The 18,381-nt window shown below is 46.2% G+C and overlaps 1 protein-coding gene across 5 annotated transcripts in view; it reads right to left on the reverse strand.

The window, feature by feature from the left end:
- SPTBN1 (spectrin beta, non-erythrocytic 1) overlaps nt 1-18,381 on the reverse strand; it is a 196,192-nt gene that overhangs the window by 100,788 nt on the left and 77,023 nt on the right. The window contains exon 1 of one of the 5 annotated variants that reach the window (XM_060168839.1): nt 10,963-11,102. The exons of the other annotated variants lie outside the window; for them this stretch is intronic. Within the exon in view, the coding sequence (XP_060024822.1) occupies nt 10,963-11,071 (109 nt within the window). The 5' untranslated portion in view covers nt 11,072-11,102. Of the gene's footprint in view, nt 1-10,962; nt 11,103-18,381 lie in introns of those variants that run through there. 5 annotated transcript variants of the gene reach the window in all.

The following is an 18,381-nucleotide window of genomic DNA, read 5'->3' on the forward strand; positions in this document are numbered from 1 at the left end:
GTGCCAAGCACTAGGAAGGAATGCAGGGGTGAACTAACACATACAGACATCATCTCCGTCCTCTATACACAGTAACAGGTGCTTTCATATATAATTAGGGTGACCTAGCGCCCAGCTTGCCTGGTACTCTAAGAGAGATTCTCTCTCTCCTAGAATCTGGGAGATTCCCTGGATGTGGGACAACCAGTGCTAAACTGGGGAAGTCTCTGTCAAACCAGGATGAGTTGGTCACCCTATTTATACAATATACGAATTTAAGCTTCCCAACCACCCCCCAAGGGCTATTTATTCTTCCCAGTTTGTACAGATGAAGAAAATGGGGCTCAGTGAGGTCAATGGTGGAGCCAGGATTTGAATGCTGGCTTATATGAATCCACAGCCCATGAACTTTCCACCACCATTGAGTTTCTAAAATGAGAGATAAAATATCCTAATTCTGAATACAGCCCTTCTCACGACCGCCTGCCGCTTCCCTGCTCCCCTGGTCACTGCCACCCACTCTCCACCACAAACTCTGTGCAGCTGGGATTTCATCTGCTTGGCAGTTGTTCGCAGATAATACACAATCTCCCTCTACCACTGCAAGACTGAATTTTTTTGATAGCAAGTCGTTTAAACCTCTGTAGGAATAAATGTCTTCCTCAATAGAAATCAGGGCACCGTTTTCAAGCACCAGAAACACACTTTGCACTAGACTTGTATTCACCTCTCAACTACTATACAATCAAGCTAGCAATCTACAGAAACTCACTGGCATTTAACAGTTCAAACAGACTAGGCAGATTTTCAAAGGCTCTATCCACTTTAAACCAGACCTTCAAAGTTTCTCTTTAAAAAACAAACCTAATTCAAAATGCCAAGGCCACATTCCAAGGGATAACCACCATTTGCTTGTCAGTGTGGCCAAAATAATGTCTATGGTTTGTATAAGGATTTCAGGCAACACACACACACACACACACACACACACACACACACACACCACTCCTGCAACTAGTCGTGCTTAAACCCACAGCTCTCACTTCAAAATTCCAACACAACTGCACTCTCAGCGGGGGCGGGGTGGGGTAAAATTCACCCAAATAATGACACAGCCTATGTAATTTCCTTGCCACCAGAGAAGAACAGAGCCTCCGGACGTTTTATGTTTTGCTCACATTCTTCATGAATGAAGCGTGCCTCAGTGATCCTCAGATTAACTCTCCAACTGCATCATTTAAGCATTAAAAAAAGACTTTAAGGCCAGCTCGTTCACAAGGCCTTTGTGAGACCGAATATAGGCCAGCCTGTGTCTCCATGCTACTGTGTGTGATTACTGGATTTGCTACTCAAAGGTCCTGTGCCTCTTGAAAACAAGGTTGGGGGAGAGAGAGAGAGAGAAAGGCTAAGAGAGGCCTTTCAAAAGCAAACACAGTAGAGGCATTCTACAGAGGGCAGCTAATGTGAGTCTGGCTACAGTAGTCTCTTCTGACGACGTGCTGGACGCTGTGGCTGCAGCACTAAGTGCCCCGCACGCTTTTTGTGAACTTGGGAGAGGCACCACCACTGTGTCCTCAACCAACATCAAAAGTCACCAGGCTCAAGTGACTGCTGCCAACCCTGTGTACTTTCTAAAGCGCCACATAAAAGGGGGTGTTTTCGGCTGGGTGCATTTTCAGGCAAACTCAACGCTCTTCTACACATGCTGAAGGAAGCCACACCCAGAACAGGTTTCGGGGGCGGGGGCGCGGTTGAGGCATTCAACTCAAGTTCAAAAGACTTGCCGCCGCAGGGTACTGCTTTGCCTTTTAACCAGGACCTGTAACAATAAAGGCTGCTGTTGACTACTGAGGGCCCACCATGTGCCGGAACAATTTCCACGGAGAATCTCGCTTACTCTTCCAACAATCTTATTACACAGAAGTTGTATTACCCCCATCCCACAGAAGAGACAGCAGGTTCAGGTTGGTAAATAAATTGCCCGGATCTGGAAAGCCATTTGACAAGAGGCACAGAAAATAACCACATGTGAAATGTTTGTCATATAACGTTAAGTGAAAAATAAAAACAACATGCCAAGACAAAACTGAATCTATATAATGACTATCACACTGTTAAACTGTATATAAACAAGAACTATCAGAGAGTTAAGATTTGTGGGGACTGCGGGATTTTACATGAATTATTCTTTCATTTTTATTTATTCTGGAGATGACCTGATACGGCTGTGAAATAATAAATATAAAAAATGTTGGAGTAATACAAAGAACAGCTAGAAATTTAATTCTTGTCTATTAATAACCTTCAACCTTGCCTTTGAAAGAACACCATCTGAATACTACTGCTTTCATTACCCACACCCCTTCCCCTGTCAGAAAGGTTCTGGACTGATGCCAGTCAGAACAGAAGTCACTTATCTCCCCACCCCTTTTCTTTCTTCTAAGGGGCCAAAAATTCTGGCCAACAAGTTTCAGCAGGTGCTTTTCCTCCCCTACCTAATCAATAACCAGTAATTTTAAAGCTGCACCTGCAGACTCACAGGAAATGAGCGCTTATCAAGTAACAGATATTTAATGTATTTCAAATCCAGCTTTAACACCAAAACCTGAAGGCACTTGCTGGGTAAGTTTGATATATATGAAACCGGACTGAAGTCTAACCAACTGCAAGAACACCAACATTCACTTAATTAGGATCATTTTAGTAAGATGGAGTGTGGGGAGGAGGGGGTATTTTTGCTTTAAAAAATAGTTTAAAAGTATATCAAAGGTTTAAGTCATGCAGCAAGTATGGACTTAATAAGCCTCTACTTCCCAGGACACCATGTTGAAATTCTGGAAGAACTTAAGAGAAAGTAGCCCAGAGTATTTTTGTAATTCTCCATTAATACCAAATGGATAGATGAAAAGAAACTGTGTTTTTTTAACTTCACAAATTTCTAGAACTGCAGGATTAGCAAGTAAGAGAATCCTAGCCAAACTCTACAAAGATTTATAAAGCTAGGAATTAACCAAACATGCTTTAAAGCCCTTGTAATCTCCTAGGGTAACGCTAAACTTTCTTTAATTAACTATTATTCATTTGGATACTATATTATTTTTACAGTTAAAATGATCCAGTTTACTTCACACACACACACACACACACACACACACACACACACACACACACACACACACACACACACACACACACACACACACACACACACCCCTCCTTCCTTTAAAGCAGACTCTATATGAAACACAAACGTTAAACCTCAGAAAGGTCATAGCCTCTTTAGGACTATTTCCTTCTCGGCTCAAGGGGTAGGGGAGCAGGCAGAGATTATTTCCAAGGCAGCACTTCTTAGACTTGTTTGTGCATACAAACCCCTTGGGGATCCTGCTAAAAGGAAGTTATGACTTAGTGGGTTCGGGGCGAGCCTGAGATTCTGCATTTCTAACAAACTCCCAGGTCATCTACAGACCACACTGAGTAATAAGCTTCTAAGTACCTTGCAGTTCCGAATTCAAGGAGCTTATGCTGTTTCTGTTTTTCATCACAACAAATGCAACAGCCTCCTAAGTGGTCTCCTGCCTCTTCTCTTGACCAGCACCCACCTTCCAAAACAATCATTATACTCAGGAATCAGACTGGCCCTTCCTTAAGGAGAAAAAAATCAGAACAAGTCACTCCCATACTTAAAATCCTTCAGTAGCCTCCCACTGCCTTCCCAACTCCTTAACTTGATTTACAGGACTGTGCATCCTCTGGCCTTTGTTTACTCTCTCTTCTAGTACCCCTCCTACCAACACTTCCTCACTCTGGACTCTAAGCTCCGGCCACCCTGGCCCTGCTTCAGTTCCCCTACCTGGGTCCCCACCTGGAACAAGTTTATTTCTCCACTTGCTTCTACTCAGCAGTCAGCTCGGCAGCATAGCGGAGCCACGCTTACTCATACACTTCCTAATCAGAGGACAGCTTGCTCACTGAAAAGCAGGAGACCAATAAATATGTGTTAATAAACAAAGAGGACAAGAAAGCATGTCCTATACTGCTTAAAACACTTTTATCATTTTATTTCTTAGGAGTCCGCTTGCTTTAAAATAGCCTAGATTAGTAACCAACTACTGAGCTTTTGAATGCCAAGTCCTTTGCACCCATGATATACAAACAACTGCCAGATTTTTAAGCAAGCCAATCAAGCAAAGAATACTGAAGTCAGAGGAAGGCTTTACGACGCCCCCATCATTTATTTCCCCCTGTCATTAGTTTTTCATGGCTGGGGCTTCTAAGAGTTGATAGAAACTTGTCAGGCAAAAGGGAGAAGAGGCACTAAGATCTAAAAATGGCTGGGATCTACCTGGCGTATTTTTGATAATATGCACAAGTATGATTCCAGTAGGAACGGATGAATGGCTGTGAAGCTCTGGTTCACTGGAAACTTGAAGCTCTGACAGATTATTGACCCCATTTGGCAGTCAGGAGTTGGCTGAGGCCTGCAGATGTTAAATGGCTCCTCTAGTTTAGCAGGGTAGAGCTCATTCCTGACTGGCTAAATACCTTTTCCACTACTACACAATTTTGTTCTAAAACATACTTTTCCCTATCTCTTCATTCTTCAGTAAGAAATCAGATACAATATCTGCTCCTATCTGGGAGCAATTCACGCAATCTGTTCTTCCCAAATCCTCCCACCCCCAAATTGCAAAGAGGGTACAAATGATCCAATAAGGGAGCGTTTCTCAAACTTGAGTGTACATCACAGTCACCAGGCATGCTAGTTAAAAACCTATGGCTAGGCCTCACCCGGAGAGTTTCTGATTCAGTAGGTCAGAAGCAGCGCCCGAGAATTTACACTTAGAGCAAGTTCCCAGGTCAGGATGCTGCTACTGGTCTAGGAACCTCAATCTGAGAACCACTGAAACAAAGTATTCCATAATACTACTTCATTCATTTACTCCTTAATAAATGCTTAGTGACTTCTATGGGTAAGACAGGCTGTATCAGACTTTTGTCTTTATGCTCCCAGACTTTGTGAAATGTAAGGAAAGCAGAGAGGCAGATACTCAAACTCTAACCAAAGGCAGGATGTGAAAATCACAGGAGATTGACCAAGGGCTTAAACTTTAAATCTTAAAGGAAAAGAATCCAAGCAGAGATTCTGATCACCTCTCCCTTGAATTAAGTGGCATCTGAACTGAACCTCAAAAAAAAAAAAAAAAGATCCTGACACAAGAAATAATTCCCAGGGGGAAGAAACCAGGAGAGCAGGAAAATGCAGGGTAGGTTTAGGGACTCATGAGTACCGTGGAGTAAGGGATAGCAGGAGCTGGAGGTGGGCAGGTCAGCTGGAGTCAAATCCCAAGTTTTTGCAGGGAGATCTCTTATCAGAGCCTGCATTTAGGGAGGCTGGGGCAGCTGCATGTGGGGGAGGGGGGCATTAGGAAACCACGGAGAGAGACTAACACAGAGGAGGCAGCAGTGGGGCTGTGAACAGACCCCTTTCTAGGCCCAAGGCATGAGAAGAGATGAAAATTGGGAGCACAATCATCTAGAAAGCTTCCTCAGTAGCCAGGACGGTTTAGAGTCCCATTCTTTCACTACTGTTAAGTGGTATCTTTTGCTCAAACGGAGTAACTATCTCCCTCCTCTTCTTCCTAACTGGTCTCCAAGAGTCCTTTTTACAGTCATCCCAGTCAAACATTGGACTTAAGCTAAAAGAATCAGTGTTCCCTTGACTGTCGGTGCTCCTAGACCACCAAACACTGAGGGCACCGCATGTCCAGAAATCTGAGCAGTTCTGCGCTCGTTAATTTTCCATGCCGCCAGAATGTATTCATGATATCTGGGTAAGGGGTATTATGGCTCATACCTAACCCACACTTTGTGGTCCTATAGGAGAAGATCAAGTTTGGAGTCAGAAAACCTGGATTCTGGAGAGGTAGCCTCATACTGGTTGATCTTAATCCAATGATCTATTTCTTTATAAAAAGGAAGAGAATACTCCACAGGATTATTATTAGTACTAAGGAAATGCCCACTTATTTAGAACCTACTGAGTACTGGCTCCCATGCTGGGTACTCTGGCTAATCTCATGTAGTTAATTAAGCAAGATGGTACGTATTCAAGTTAAGTGTTATAAATATTAATAATAATAATTAATAGTAGTACACCACTCAAAAAAGATTCTAATTCACAAATCTGCTTGGAAGTTCTAAATTTTGAGCTGAAACTGTGGTAAACTGGTGAAAAGAGTTTTTTTTTAAATTGGTGACTTATTCCACAAAGTTATCTGCGCTTAGAAAAATCTATAGTATCATAGCACAGCATTGGCAGGTATCCAGGCCAGAACCCAGAAAATGTTCTTATAAATCTTGGCCACCCCAAGAAAACCAGGGTTATCATTTGTCACCAACTCTTTTCACTGCCACAGTGGGAAACATTTGAAGGCTATTACTTTATATCTAAGAACTTAAAGTTTTCTTCATGACAAGCAGGTGTAAACCCAGCAATCTTCTCTCTCTGTGGTTTATGAAATTACACAAGACAAACATCTAGGTACCATAACAAACTGGAAAGTTCTTTTTAAACACTTAAGAATGCATTTTCCCCATGATCTGTGGGTATAAAACCAGCAAAATTCTTTCCCTAACAGTTTAGAAATCAAAACCAAAAAAATGAAGAAATTCAAGGAGGCAACCCTGAGAGAGCACGTAATAAACTTGAGTGTAACACATTCCCACAGCCTGCAAATCTTTAGTCTCCTTCTATGTCCCAATGAAGACAGGTGACTCCATGATTCCAGAACGGAGCCAGAACAGCTAAGAGAAAGCACCTTCTCCAGAAACACCAGGTGCTGGATGTCAGGGTCAGGCTGCAAAGAAGGCAGAGAAAGTTCATGTTGGTGTATTTCAACTAGATTCTGTCTTCATTATAACTCCACTGCCAGAACTGACAGAATCAGTGCTGTGAGGGGGCAGGTAGGAAGAAGAGAGAAGCAGGTTGGGGCTGGCATTTCACAAGGTCACCTTCTCTCTCTCTTTTGCAGAAATAAAATAATATTAATATCTAGAAGTCTTGGAGGAGACAGTTCGAGAACAACAATGTTCAGCCTGAGCTCAACACAGTGCCTGGGACCTGAAACAAGCTATTTGACTCTCTACCTTTTCATCTTTAAAACCTCGGGGTGGGGGGGCAATATAGGGGCAAGGGATTAAGAGGTACAAACTACTATATGTAAAATAAGCTACACAGGAAATAAGCCAATATTTTATAGTAGTTATAAATGGAGTATAACCTTTGAAACTGTGAATCACTATATTGTTCACCTGTAACGTATATTGTACATCAATTATACTTCAATTAAAAAAAAAATCTCCTAAGTGTGCTATGAACACAAGATGAGATATAGACAAAGCTCCCACTAACACGTCTGGTGCATGGTGAGCACTCCATGAAATCTTTTTCCCACTACCCAACGGAGGAGACAAGGAGAAGCTTTCTGGAATAATGGAATGTAAGCACAGTCTTAAAAAAAATTGTTGGGGGCTTCCCTGGTGGCGCAGTGGTTGAGAGTCCACCTGCAGATGCAGGGGACACGGGTTCGTGCCCCAGTCCGGGAAGATCCCACATGCCGCGGACTGGCTGGGCCCGTGAGCCATGGCCGCTGAGCCTGCACGTCCGGAGCCTGTGCTCCGCAACAGGAGAGGCCACAACAGTGAGAGGCCCGCATACCGCAAAAAAAAAAAAAAATTGTAGGAAGGATTTCTATTGGTGAAATGGAAGGGCAGAGCCTTTGAGGCATGAGGTAGACAATAAAGGAAAAACCCAGGGCTGGGTTTCATGAGGCGCTGCAGGCCTGCCCACCTGGAAGATTTATTTGGTTGGAATGTAAAGAGCTGGAATAGGAATTTCGTGTCTGGGGCCATTTGGGGGAGGGTCCTGAATGCCAGGCTAAGGAGCCTGGAATTTAATTTACGCAAGAGGCAGGCGCAACAGCCTCTGAGTAGAGGAGGGGCAGGAGTACCGTCTGATAAGGGGTGGAGCTGGCTGAGGTGAAACTGGAGAAAAGGTATCATCATGAACTTCTCCGTTACTACAAGCACATTTTTTAAAAACATGTGAGGTTGAGTTTTGTTGCGTTTCAGCAGTCCTCTCTTATTTAAAAAAGGAAAACAAAACAACAAATCTAACTGTGTAAGATACACGAACAGATTCTGAGGAAGGTGGTAACTTAATCTTGCAGGTGAAATTCGAAAGAGATCTCGAGCGCGCAGTGGATATGCCTGTCAGGTGTGTGCCTGTCAGGTGTGTGCTGGGCGTCAGTGGTTAATGTCTGAAGCCATCAGAGGTGGAAGGTCCTATCTCTTACACCAGGAGCATCAGTGTGAAAGACAGCACGCTGCACCTCGGCCCCTTAAGCCCCTCAGTGAGGTTTTGTTTCTAATCACACTTATTTACTTACTAATAAATCTCTATAAACTATTTTATCTAAAAGACCAGACTCACTTTAACATTGTATTTCCCTTAAGTAGAACATTAAAACTCCGCCCCCTCCTGAGATTTTTAGGATCCAGGGTGAAAATATTTGAAACCAAGAAAACTGCAGAAATATCTCCTACAAAATCACAGTACTCTCAGACTCTAAGGTGTAGACGCTAAATAAATAAGTTCATATTAGAGGCACTAAAAAAGAAATCGATACAGATTCAGAGGTGTCGTTTGCCAGTATTGGGTTATAAGTACTAGGAAGGATTAAAAAGAGGAAAAAGGCAGCTTAGTAGGCATGTACGAAATTAAATCAGCAGACAGAATCTATATGTTATCAAAGATGTGATGACTGGAAGCACTACAAATACTAAACAGTAAGTAACAAATACCAGACGGGGGTCGGGGGTAGGTGGGGATGGGAAAAGGTTTTATCAAAAATATTCCTCAAGTTTTTTAAAATGCAATCAATTCCATGTGTAACTAAGGATGATGCCAACTGTTTGTAATTCTCCTGGGATCCACCATACTTGAGAGTTAATTCACCCTGGCTCAGTTCCCCAACACGGGTGGTTTTCTGTTATAGAAGAAATACCAACACTAAACTTGTGCAACTTCTAAACCGCAATATTTAGAAATAAGAAAGTTATCTGCAACTAAATTAGGGGACAAAGGTCATTTAAGAAAATCACCACACAAAATGTGGAGCTCACTCCTTTTGAAGGAATTTCCTTGGGAAACACGAGGTAAAATATCAAAGGCACGCGGTGATTTTTTTTAATTTAAATTTTACTTTTCCAGAGAGGACAGTTTAAGACATTTCCTGTGTGTAAGCTCCACCCTCCTCAGTGAGCAGTTTTACAACCGTCCTCAAACCTTTCAGAGTAACAGCCTTTTGTTATGGGTGGGCCTGTGGGCACACTGCTCCCCACACCTTCTGGTATTTTCTCCTTGGTTTTCATTTCTTCTGAGACTACAGGAGGGGGCTGACTGGACCTCAGTAATAGGTTTTCAGATCAAGGATCCTCCTTGGTGCTTTCTCCTTGGCAGTATGATACAATGAAGTGAGAAGCCTGGGTCATTTGAAGAAGAGGTACATTCTGAATTCTCAGAACCTCAAACCTCAAACTGTGGGCCTTTGACCACACACCCAGAAGATAATGGACACACCCCACTCCTCTGTTTACCATCTTCAAGTCCCCACCCCGCCACCAGCTCTGGCCCCCCCTAAGTTTTCCATAAAAGCAAATTCTACCTTCGAAGAGCTCAAGAGGGATGAAGCAAAGACACACAACCATTCCCTAGAGAGAATGGAGCTTCCTCTTAGCTAACTGTCCGAGGAATGCAGCACAGCCTAGCAAATGTTTAAAATCATGTCCTGTTCTGCCTCTTGTTTTCCAGAAAAGTGTCATTACTGTCAACTATTTCACAAGACAAATAAACCTGTTAATGAAATATAGCCTCCCCGCCTCCCCAGTGAAAACATTCTAAGACTGAGCTGCTTCCTTCCTTCCTCCTCCTCCTCCCAGGATCCACATTTGTGGCACCAAGGAGAGTTAAAATAAGAAACATACACCGTCTGCAAAGGCTACTTTTTCACAGCACTAGAATCATTCGCAGCCTATTACCGATTCCAGGGGCTTCCTAACGGAAGGAGTTCTGTTTTCAGTTACAAATCCTTTTTCGTGTATAAGCTCCAAGACACCACCGGCCAGGCTTGCTGGCTGGGCAGGGACAGCCAAGGGAAGGGGGCTGCAGGGGCCACTTCGGCCGCAGGCTGCAGGCCCATCACCCCACACACTGCTCTCCATAAAAATATTAGATTCATTCAACTGTTTGAGATTAATACAGACTCCAAGAAACCTGTAATTGATCCAACTAATCTAACCCAATAGCACTGGAATGACAATAACTGGTTTTCATTATAAATTACACAGCTCACTAAATTGATGGCAAGGCTCTATCCCAACACAATACATCAAAAGGGTTAAAACGAAGCTTCGGAATCAAAACTGTAATTTACCCAAGGCTTAGGAACAAAAAGACCACTCCCTCCTTCCCTTTGCTATTGTTCTACAGGGTGTCCAGCAGCGCACTTTACACCTTTAGGCTTCCCAGAGGTAAAAGGCTGGGTGCTGGGAGACGGAGGTGACCCGGAATCAAATACTTGCATACTAATAGGTCTATTATCATTGATCTACTAAAATGCAAAGACAGCTAAAAAGAGAGAAAATGTGTGTGCAGTGGGCAGCAGATACCTGACAACCAAGAGAGCCCAAGGGAAACTGGAGATAGAGACTCCAAATGGTGGCTTTTCTGGAGTGAAGAGTGAGAAACTGTCTCCTTTAAGTAGTGAATGGGGTGCTCGCAGCCAACCAGAGGCTTTGGGGCCGGGCGCGCGGCCGCCGGTCTTCATTAGGGTCACGTACCATATGGCACAAATAAACCCTCAGAACCACTGGAGGCAGCACGGCCCCCGGGCAGGCCCGGCCTTTGAGACGGGAGTTTACCTTGTAGCTGCTTGAATCTCCCTTCCAGCTGGTTGTAGTTGTAAGGCACCTGCCCCGTGTAAGCCGGCGACAGCGGCCCGGAGATGCTAGCCGTCCTCTGCAATTCCATTATGCCCAGCGTAACGCCCCGGCGGGCTGCACGGTGGAAATCCCGCTCCAGCCCCCTCCTACCCCCATCCAACACGCAGCAGCTTCCGCAACGCTTGGCTCCCGGCCCCGGCTAAAAGGGCTGGACCTTAGGCAAGCCCCATCCCGGTGTGAAAGTCCAGCAGGCAGATCTGATAGGAAGTTGGCCGCAGGAGAGTCCACCTTAGCCCGGCCACTCACGCATCTAATTCCTTGTGGCTTTCCTCCCTTTTGTGGCCCTTGGCTCTAGGCTTGAAATAAATTACCGAGGAGGGGCGGGAGGGCGGAGGGAGGGAGGCGCAGTCCTACTTAAAATTTTTTAAAAATATGGCCAATCCTAAACACGCCTCGGTCGCCGAGCCCGGGAGCTCGCGGGCACAGCGCACACACCTCCTCCCGGCTGCCCTTGGCGGCCGCCGGTTTGTAATTTAATCGGGAGCCACTCGCCGTGCGCTGGGCGGTGATGTCACCTGATTAGCATAACCGCATTGTAGAGGAAACGCAGGCTGTACCACAAGGGGCGCGGGGGAGGCCGGCCGGCCGCGGCCCCCACCCACCGGCCGCCGCGGGGCCGCCGACCCCCGGGTCGGGCCCAGGACGCGCCTGCCGCGGTGGTACCTTCCCAAACAAAGCTGCTGGAATTACAATCTTTTGTTGAGAGCCTCACGTAACGGAAAAGTCTCCGATTACTATCTCATGAAAAGGAGGCGGCCCAGTAGGGTAAGGCGCCCCGCAGGTCCCCGGCCGGGGCGGCTCCTCCACTATTTAGCTTCAGGAGCTCACGCAGCCATGCGGGCCGCGCACCTGGGCGCTCAGCGTCCTCACCGCGCTGGCACCGACCACGCGGAGGCGGCCCGGCCGTGCCAGCGGGTCAAAGTAAAAGTCCCCCTGGGCGTTGGGCAAGGCCACAGCGAGGGGGGCGGGGGGGAGCGTGTAAGTTCAGGCTCACGGAAGGATATTCTCAGCCGACCTGCCGCTGCCAGTACGAGACGTTAAACGGCGGTTTTCCGGGATAACACCGGCCCTATAACAGTAACTCAATGCAAGCTTTACGGGAGCACCGACTTGCAAGGCATTGTGGGAGAAAGGTACACAGGTAAACACCTCCAGGACCCCTGACCTGGATGACTTCAGGAACCAATGAGGAGAGAAAAGAAATCACCCTGAAATCCTACTGTGATTTGTAAAACAAAGCCTTTAAACTTGAGTTCTTCAAAAATTTAAAACTCTCCTAACTTCTCCCACCAGCCTCAACCAAAAACAAAATCCTCTACATAGACAATAACAGTGATCAAAATGTGTTCTTGGGAAATAACTGACCGTAGTTACCCACCCACCCACCCATCCCCTTTCTCAGTAACTACAGGCAGACAACAAATTACAAATTTAGCGTTTCAAGTGTGTAACCTTGCAGCCATACTCACTGAAGAAGGTAATTTCATTCCTAAGGGATTCCAATCTGCCCTGAAGAGATGGGCCTCCACCACAGGTTTACTTTAGTCCCCAGGGCACTTGTAATTTAAGCAACTGCATCCTGTTCAGGGCTAAAGTTAAAACAAACCCAGAGTCTAGCTAACTGCTCAACTCGGAACAACCCCACTCCTTCCATCCACACCGCCGGGTTTTTTAATGCATCCAGTGTCAACCTTGAGCTTTCTAAAGCCAGGCCCAGGATTCGAAGATATTTCTCCACATCCAAGATGTAGAGCACTTTCTAAAGCCCCTCTACTGCAATTCAAAACACTGACAGCAAGGTGGCAAAATGCAGGGTCTTGGAAGAAGCACTTGACTAGGATTCCCAAGACCTGGCTTTCTAGTCCTGGCCAAGCCTCTTAATCACTTATGACCTTAGAAGAAACCCTGGATTCTTTCTAAACCTCTGCTGTCAGACAGGGATAATTCATGCCTACCTACAAGATTACTGAGGGGATGATGTGAAAATGCCCTAAAAATGGTCATACTATCCAAAATTAGAAGTATGTTTTGCAAAATGCACCTCTTCTTGATTCTTCCCCCACATATCACATCAAGGCTACAAAGAGGAGAATGGAGAATTTTCTCATTTGAGATCTTTTTAACGGGCCCCTCTTCACTATTAAATATACTGGTAATATGGTAAGTCTCTAAGTGTCTAGCTATGGGCACACAAAATGAGACTGCAAAGTGCTTGACAATTTACAACACATTTTTAATCTTTAAGCCACTGAGTGAACAGAGTATGAGTCACCACTCTTAGTCTCCCTTTCAGTTCCCTCTGGTATAGGGAAGTAGGTAAAATAAGCTTTCTAATTTACCAGGTTACATGCGATGTGATGGAGGGAGAGGCTGGGGCTCGTGTAGCCACGTTGGATACTCAAGAGCACACAGAACAAGCCAGGTGAAGTGGACACATGTAAATATTAGAAAGAAAGGTTTTGAGGCTAGGAAAGGGTTTAATAACCCCACAGGGGCAGGGGGTGAGACGTGGGAATGCTGTGGTGTGATGGGGCCAGGGAAGAAGAGGACCCAACCCTGATGGCTCACGTGACCACCTCCACCTCAGCAGCGGGAGGAGGTAAAGGACGGCCAGAGCGCTCATGCTTTATTCCACGCAGTATTTCCTGTATGCCAACTGTACGCAGGGCACACTGCCTGGTGTTTTGGAGGAGTCAAAGATAACTGGGAGAGATGGTAGCCAAAGGAGATGGGACAGATACGCCAATAGTCCAAAACCAGAACAGAGTGAGGAGTAGGTAGGGGAGCTGCACAGGAAGGCAGGAAGAACCACCCCAGGAGGGAGTGGCATTTGACCAGACCTTGAAGCACAGGTAGACTATCAACAGTCTGGGATGAGGGGGAAGCTCTTCTCCTCATTGGGGGAAAGCAGCCCAAGTAAAGGCACCAACTGGACTGTCGGGAGAACAGTACCAGCGGGTGCTACCGTTGGAGTGAAACGTAAGGAACTAGGGTCAGGCGGGAGGAAAGCCGAGAGAGGCAGGCTTGGAACCACTGGAGATTTTTGAGCCAGAGGACGACGGGTTCTGGGTTGGGCTCTAGGGACAATTAATCTGGCAGTGGTAGATTAGAATGAGTTGAAAGGGGAGAGACATTAAAGGCAGCAAGGTGGTCACTGCAGTTGTCCAGGTCAAAGGGCTAGTCAGGGTACGGCAATAGGAGCAGAAAGGAATGGGATGATGCAAGAGTTAATCCACAGGACTTTGGTAACCAATTCAAGTCCTGTGGGACTTCAAAGTCTTTGGGAGGTTCAAAGGCTAGGGGTGAGCTTCAGACTCTGGGGTTTTTAGAGCCGGCTGTGGGGTACAGGGTGGGAATGAACATTTTCTTCCAGACAGGCTGCAACTCCACAGGGTGCCATGTACAGAAGCAGTCAGGGACGTGGAAACAGAGCTCAATGCTGAAGATACAGCCCGTGCACAGACTGAGAGTTGAGACTGCAGTGGGCTGAAGCCTAGGAAGGGATGTAGGAGGCAAGCGGCCGAGCAGAGAGCCCTGGGGGAGGCCAGCATCTGGGAGGAAGGAGAAACAACAGTGGAGACACCAAGGGATTCATAGAATGAAAGTTCAAGAGAGGGGAGAGATAGTCAAGCAGGGAAGGTGGTAGCCGGATGGCAGCACGTGCTGCAGAAAGAACAGGGAACAGAGAACAATCAGAGAACAGGTGATCCAGCGTGTGAATTAGGAGGTCACGGGGATAATACAAGCTCAAGTGAGGTCACAGGGAGTTGGAGAATGAGAAAACAGAAGATGGAGGACAAAAAGGTAGAGGTGGTGAAGGCCAGATGAGGGAAGGGAGCTACAGGACCAGGGAAGGGTTCGCGGGGCGGGCCGAGCCGGCATGTCCTCCGCGCACAGGCTTCAGCCCCGAGGTGGCACGGGCAGGAAAAGGCTGGTGGGCAATGGCTCACCGGTGTGGCTGGCACAGGCAGCCTCAGCCAAGAGGAGGCCCACTAACCTTCAGAGGCAGGCGGGCAAGGATGGAGACGTGCTGAGGAGGAAAGGAGGAATTGAAAGGAGACTGCCCAGCTCTAACTCAATAGAGCAAGAGGCCAGGGGTCCGAGTCACAATTTTATTTCTAGTGATCTGAGAAAGAGAATCCTGAAGACACCTATGACAGAAACACGCAGCGTGTGAATGGGAACATTAATGCGGGGGGCGGGGCTCAGAATGCTCAACACTCAAGCTTCCCCCAGAAACAGACCCTGCCATCTCGGGTATCAACACACGTGGCCAACCCTGCTAAGTGGCTGTGCCTGCCTTCAAGCTGCATTCCAAGGCGTGAGAATTCCCTGGCAATCCAGTGGGCAGGCCTTGGTGCTCTCACTGACAAGGGCGCCGGGTTCAATCCCTGGTCAGGGAACTAAGATTCCACAAGCCGCACAACACAGCCCCCCAAAAATAGAAAATGATTCCAAGGCGTAATGAAAGATGGCCACGATTGACTGCTCAAGTCAGCTATGGGACTGAAGCAACTGAAGCCCAAGTAACATGTATCTGCTATCCTTGTGATGCCAGAAAGGTAAAGCCAGGTTGCTATGGTTATCTGTAGACAGCACAAATCAGAAGTGCTGTGGTGTGGTGGAAAGACTCAAGACCACAGTCAGGTTCTCAGGCTCACCCCAACTCCTGAGGGCCACCAAGGAGCTAAGTAACTGCACAGGTGCCTTACCTCCCTGGGCCTTGCAATCCTCGCCCACAAATCAAACAGGTTGGAATCTCTGGTCATAAAAACTCCTTCTGGTTCTAAATGTATGAGTGATTTGAGTGATTTGAGTTTTTGAGTTTTTGAGTGATTTGAGTTCATCTCCACATAAACTGAATGGCCACAATAACAACATCACATTATTACAGCACCCTGTAGCTTTCGTATACATTTTCTCAAGTGAGGTAGGTATTGTGTCCATTTTGCAGACAAGGCAACAGAGGTTCAGAGAGATACAGTGTCTTGCCCAGGGCCGCACAGCCGCTGAGGCAGAGACACACCTGGACGGCAGACCTACCGGTCTAGCGATGTTTCTCCTATGTACTCAGAGTATACTATCAGCTTACTAATGGTGTCTACGCTTTTCAGAAAAACCCTAAGACTCGATAAATGGTATCAAGGTAAACCTAAAACCCAAGCAAGCCTCCACACGAACCTAGACAACACTGAGTTTGGGTCAGGATCAGGCATGTTCTCTGCTGGTTCACACAGAAGTTGCTACGTGGAGGGTTCCCTTGTTGTGAATGGGTTTTGTCTGGTCTTGTCTTGTTCCTTTTGTCATACTTGGTGGACCTGTAACTAAGATTCTGTATGATTTAGCATGTAGCACGTGAAGGGGAACACGAAGGGAGCGAGATTAAACCTCTGTTTGTTCCAAGAGGCTTTATGTAGTCTGGGAGGTCAAAAGAAAAAAAAAAAAAGATTGCTTTTCCTGCATTACAGCAAGCTTGAAAGGGTAAACCGTGGGGTGTTCATTTCCTGAACATCTGAACATTAGCAAGACTGAACTGTCTGGGAGAGGATGGCCAAAATGCTAAGATGCGATGGGATTTGTACACATTCAAGGACTTGACAAGCCAACCCAAAGAGCTGGGAAGGAAGTGGTAGGAACAGGGAGTGAAACGACAAGGTTTCACATACAAACTATGTTGCCAAATTCTCTGCCGCTTTCTACTGCTGTTTCCACATCTGCCTTTCGTGTTCATCGCGGTCAAATCCCTTGACAGTTGGACGACCACAGCCAATTTCTTCTGAGCCTTTCTTTATAGGAAGCCAAGATACTACTACTAAAATAATCCTCTTCCACCCCTGTGGCCAAATAGACAAGCGGGCTCCAAACCGTACTGCTGCGTTCATGCTCCCTACAGCTGAAACTTACATTATCCTTCTGTCTCGTCTCCCCAGTTTTCCTTGTCTTCCCTCTCTGGCCCACCCATTCCCTCCTCCAGGAGCCTCCTGCCCACCTCCCCCAGTCTTGAACCTTAACTGTGATCATTCTCCTTCTACTTCTACTATACATAATGCCTGGAGAGCCTCCCACCCGATAACTGCCTAGTTACTGCTGGCCTTACTCCCCAAAGCCTGCCTCAGGATGCATCTTCTCTTAGAACCCATCCCTTTTTCAATGGAAACGGCCCCACTTACCAGAAAACCCAACCAACCAACCAAGCATACAACCACGAAATCCAGCCAAAACCAGAAATTCTCTGAAACCTCCTTTTCCCACCCCAAAGAACAATTTTCACAATGTCCCACTGGCAGACACATCTGTGACACTGGCATTTCTGTGCCTGCCAAGCTCTCCAGAATGTCTCCGTTCTCAGGGCCTACGGCCTGGGCGGTTGGAAGCAGTCGGCAGCACTTCCCCTCCCCTCACAACCCACAGGACTCCTAGATCAGGGCTGAGACCACCCCCATATTTTCCCCTAGAGCACTGCCCACTGAGTGTCTGGGTCAGGGTTTGGAAATGCAAAGCTAGAGGAGGAAAGGTGGTTACAAAACAGACTTGGAATCTAGGAAGCTGGCTCTGCCACTTTCTAGAAAACTTTGTGATTCTGAGCCTGAAACACTGGCCCAGTAATGCGACCAACCTCAAAGAGTTTTTCTATAATTGACTTAAATGTTTAGAAAGATCTTAGCACCATCATAGCAGCTATGATTACTAGTCTTTAAACTTCTCATAGAGGAAATCTCAAAAACGAATTCTGCCCCACCTCTTCCCCAAGGAGGCTACGAGCTGGAGGGTGTTATAGGTTCCACGTGGAACCACTGTCCTCAGGCTGGGAGCCCCTTTGGATTTTGGGACAAGGACAGTTCAGAATAGCAAGACCAGTCCTCCACCTGGGAAGTACTCACAAACCCCATTCCCTCTCTGTAACTCACCCCATTATGCACTGGGAAAGGCATATTCAAAATCGTATTTTATAGTCATAAAAGTAATAATATCTCAGAGATAGCAAGAACACAATACTCACTATGAAACAAGTTATAAAAGGCCTATGTTTTTAGAGAGGCCAATGTTTGTTTGAGGTGGGGCTATCAGATTTGATACTTTGGGACTCAGAGTAAGTAGAACAAAGATTAAAGGGAAGGCTAAAGGTATTCTCCATCCACAACAGCCACCACAGAGGTGCCCTGGAGGATATGGATGGATGGATGGATGGACAAATGGATCTCTCTCTCTTTACACACACACACACTCACCCCTCCCACAAAATCTTATAGTTTTATGGCTGAAATACCAGGGCAAATCTAATTTTTATTCATATCCTTTTCCTGTTTCTTGTTCCACTGGTCACAGCAGAACTGAATA

This window comes from Lagenorhynchus albirostris, chromosome 13 (genome assembly GCF_949774975.1).
Source record: "Lagenorhynchus albirostris chromosome 13, mLagAlb1.1, whole genome shotgun sequence".
NCBI classification, from domain to species: Eukaryota; Metazoa; Chordata; class Mammalia; order Artiodactyla; family Delphinidae; genus Lagenorhynchus; species Lagenorhynchus albirostris.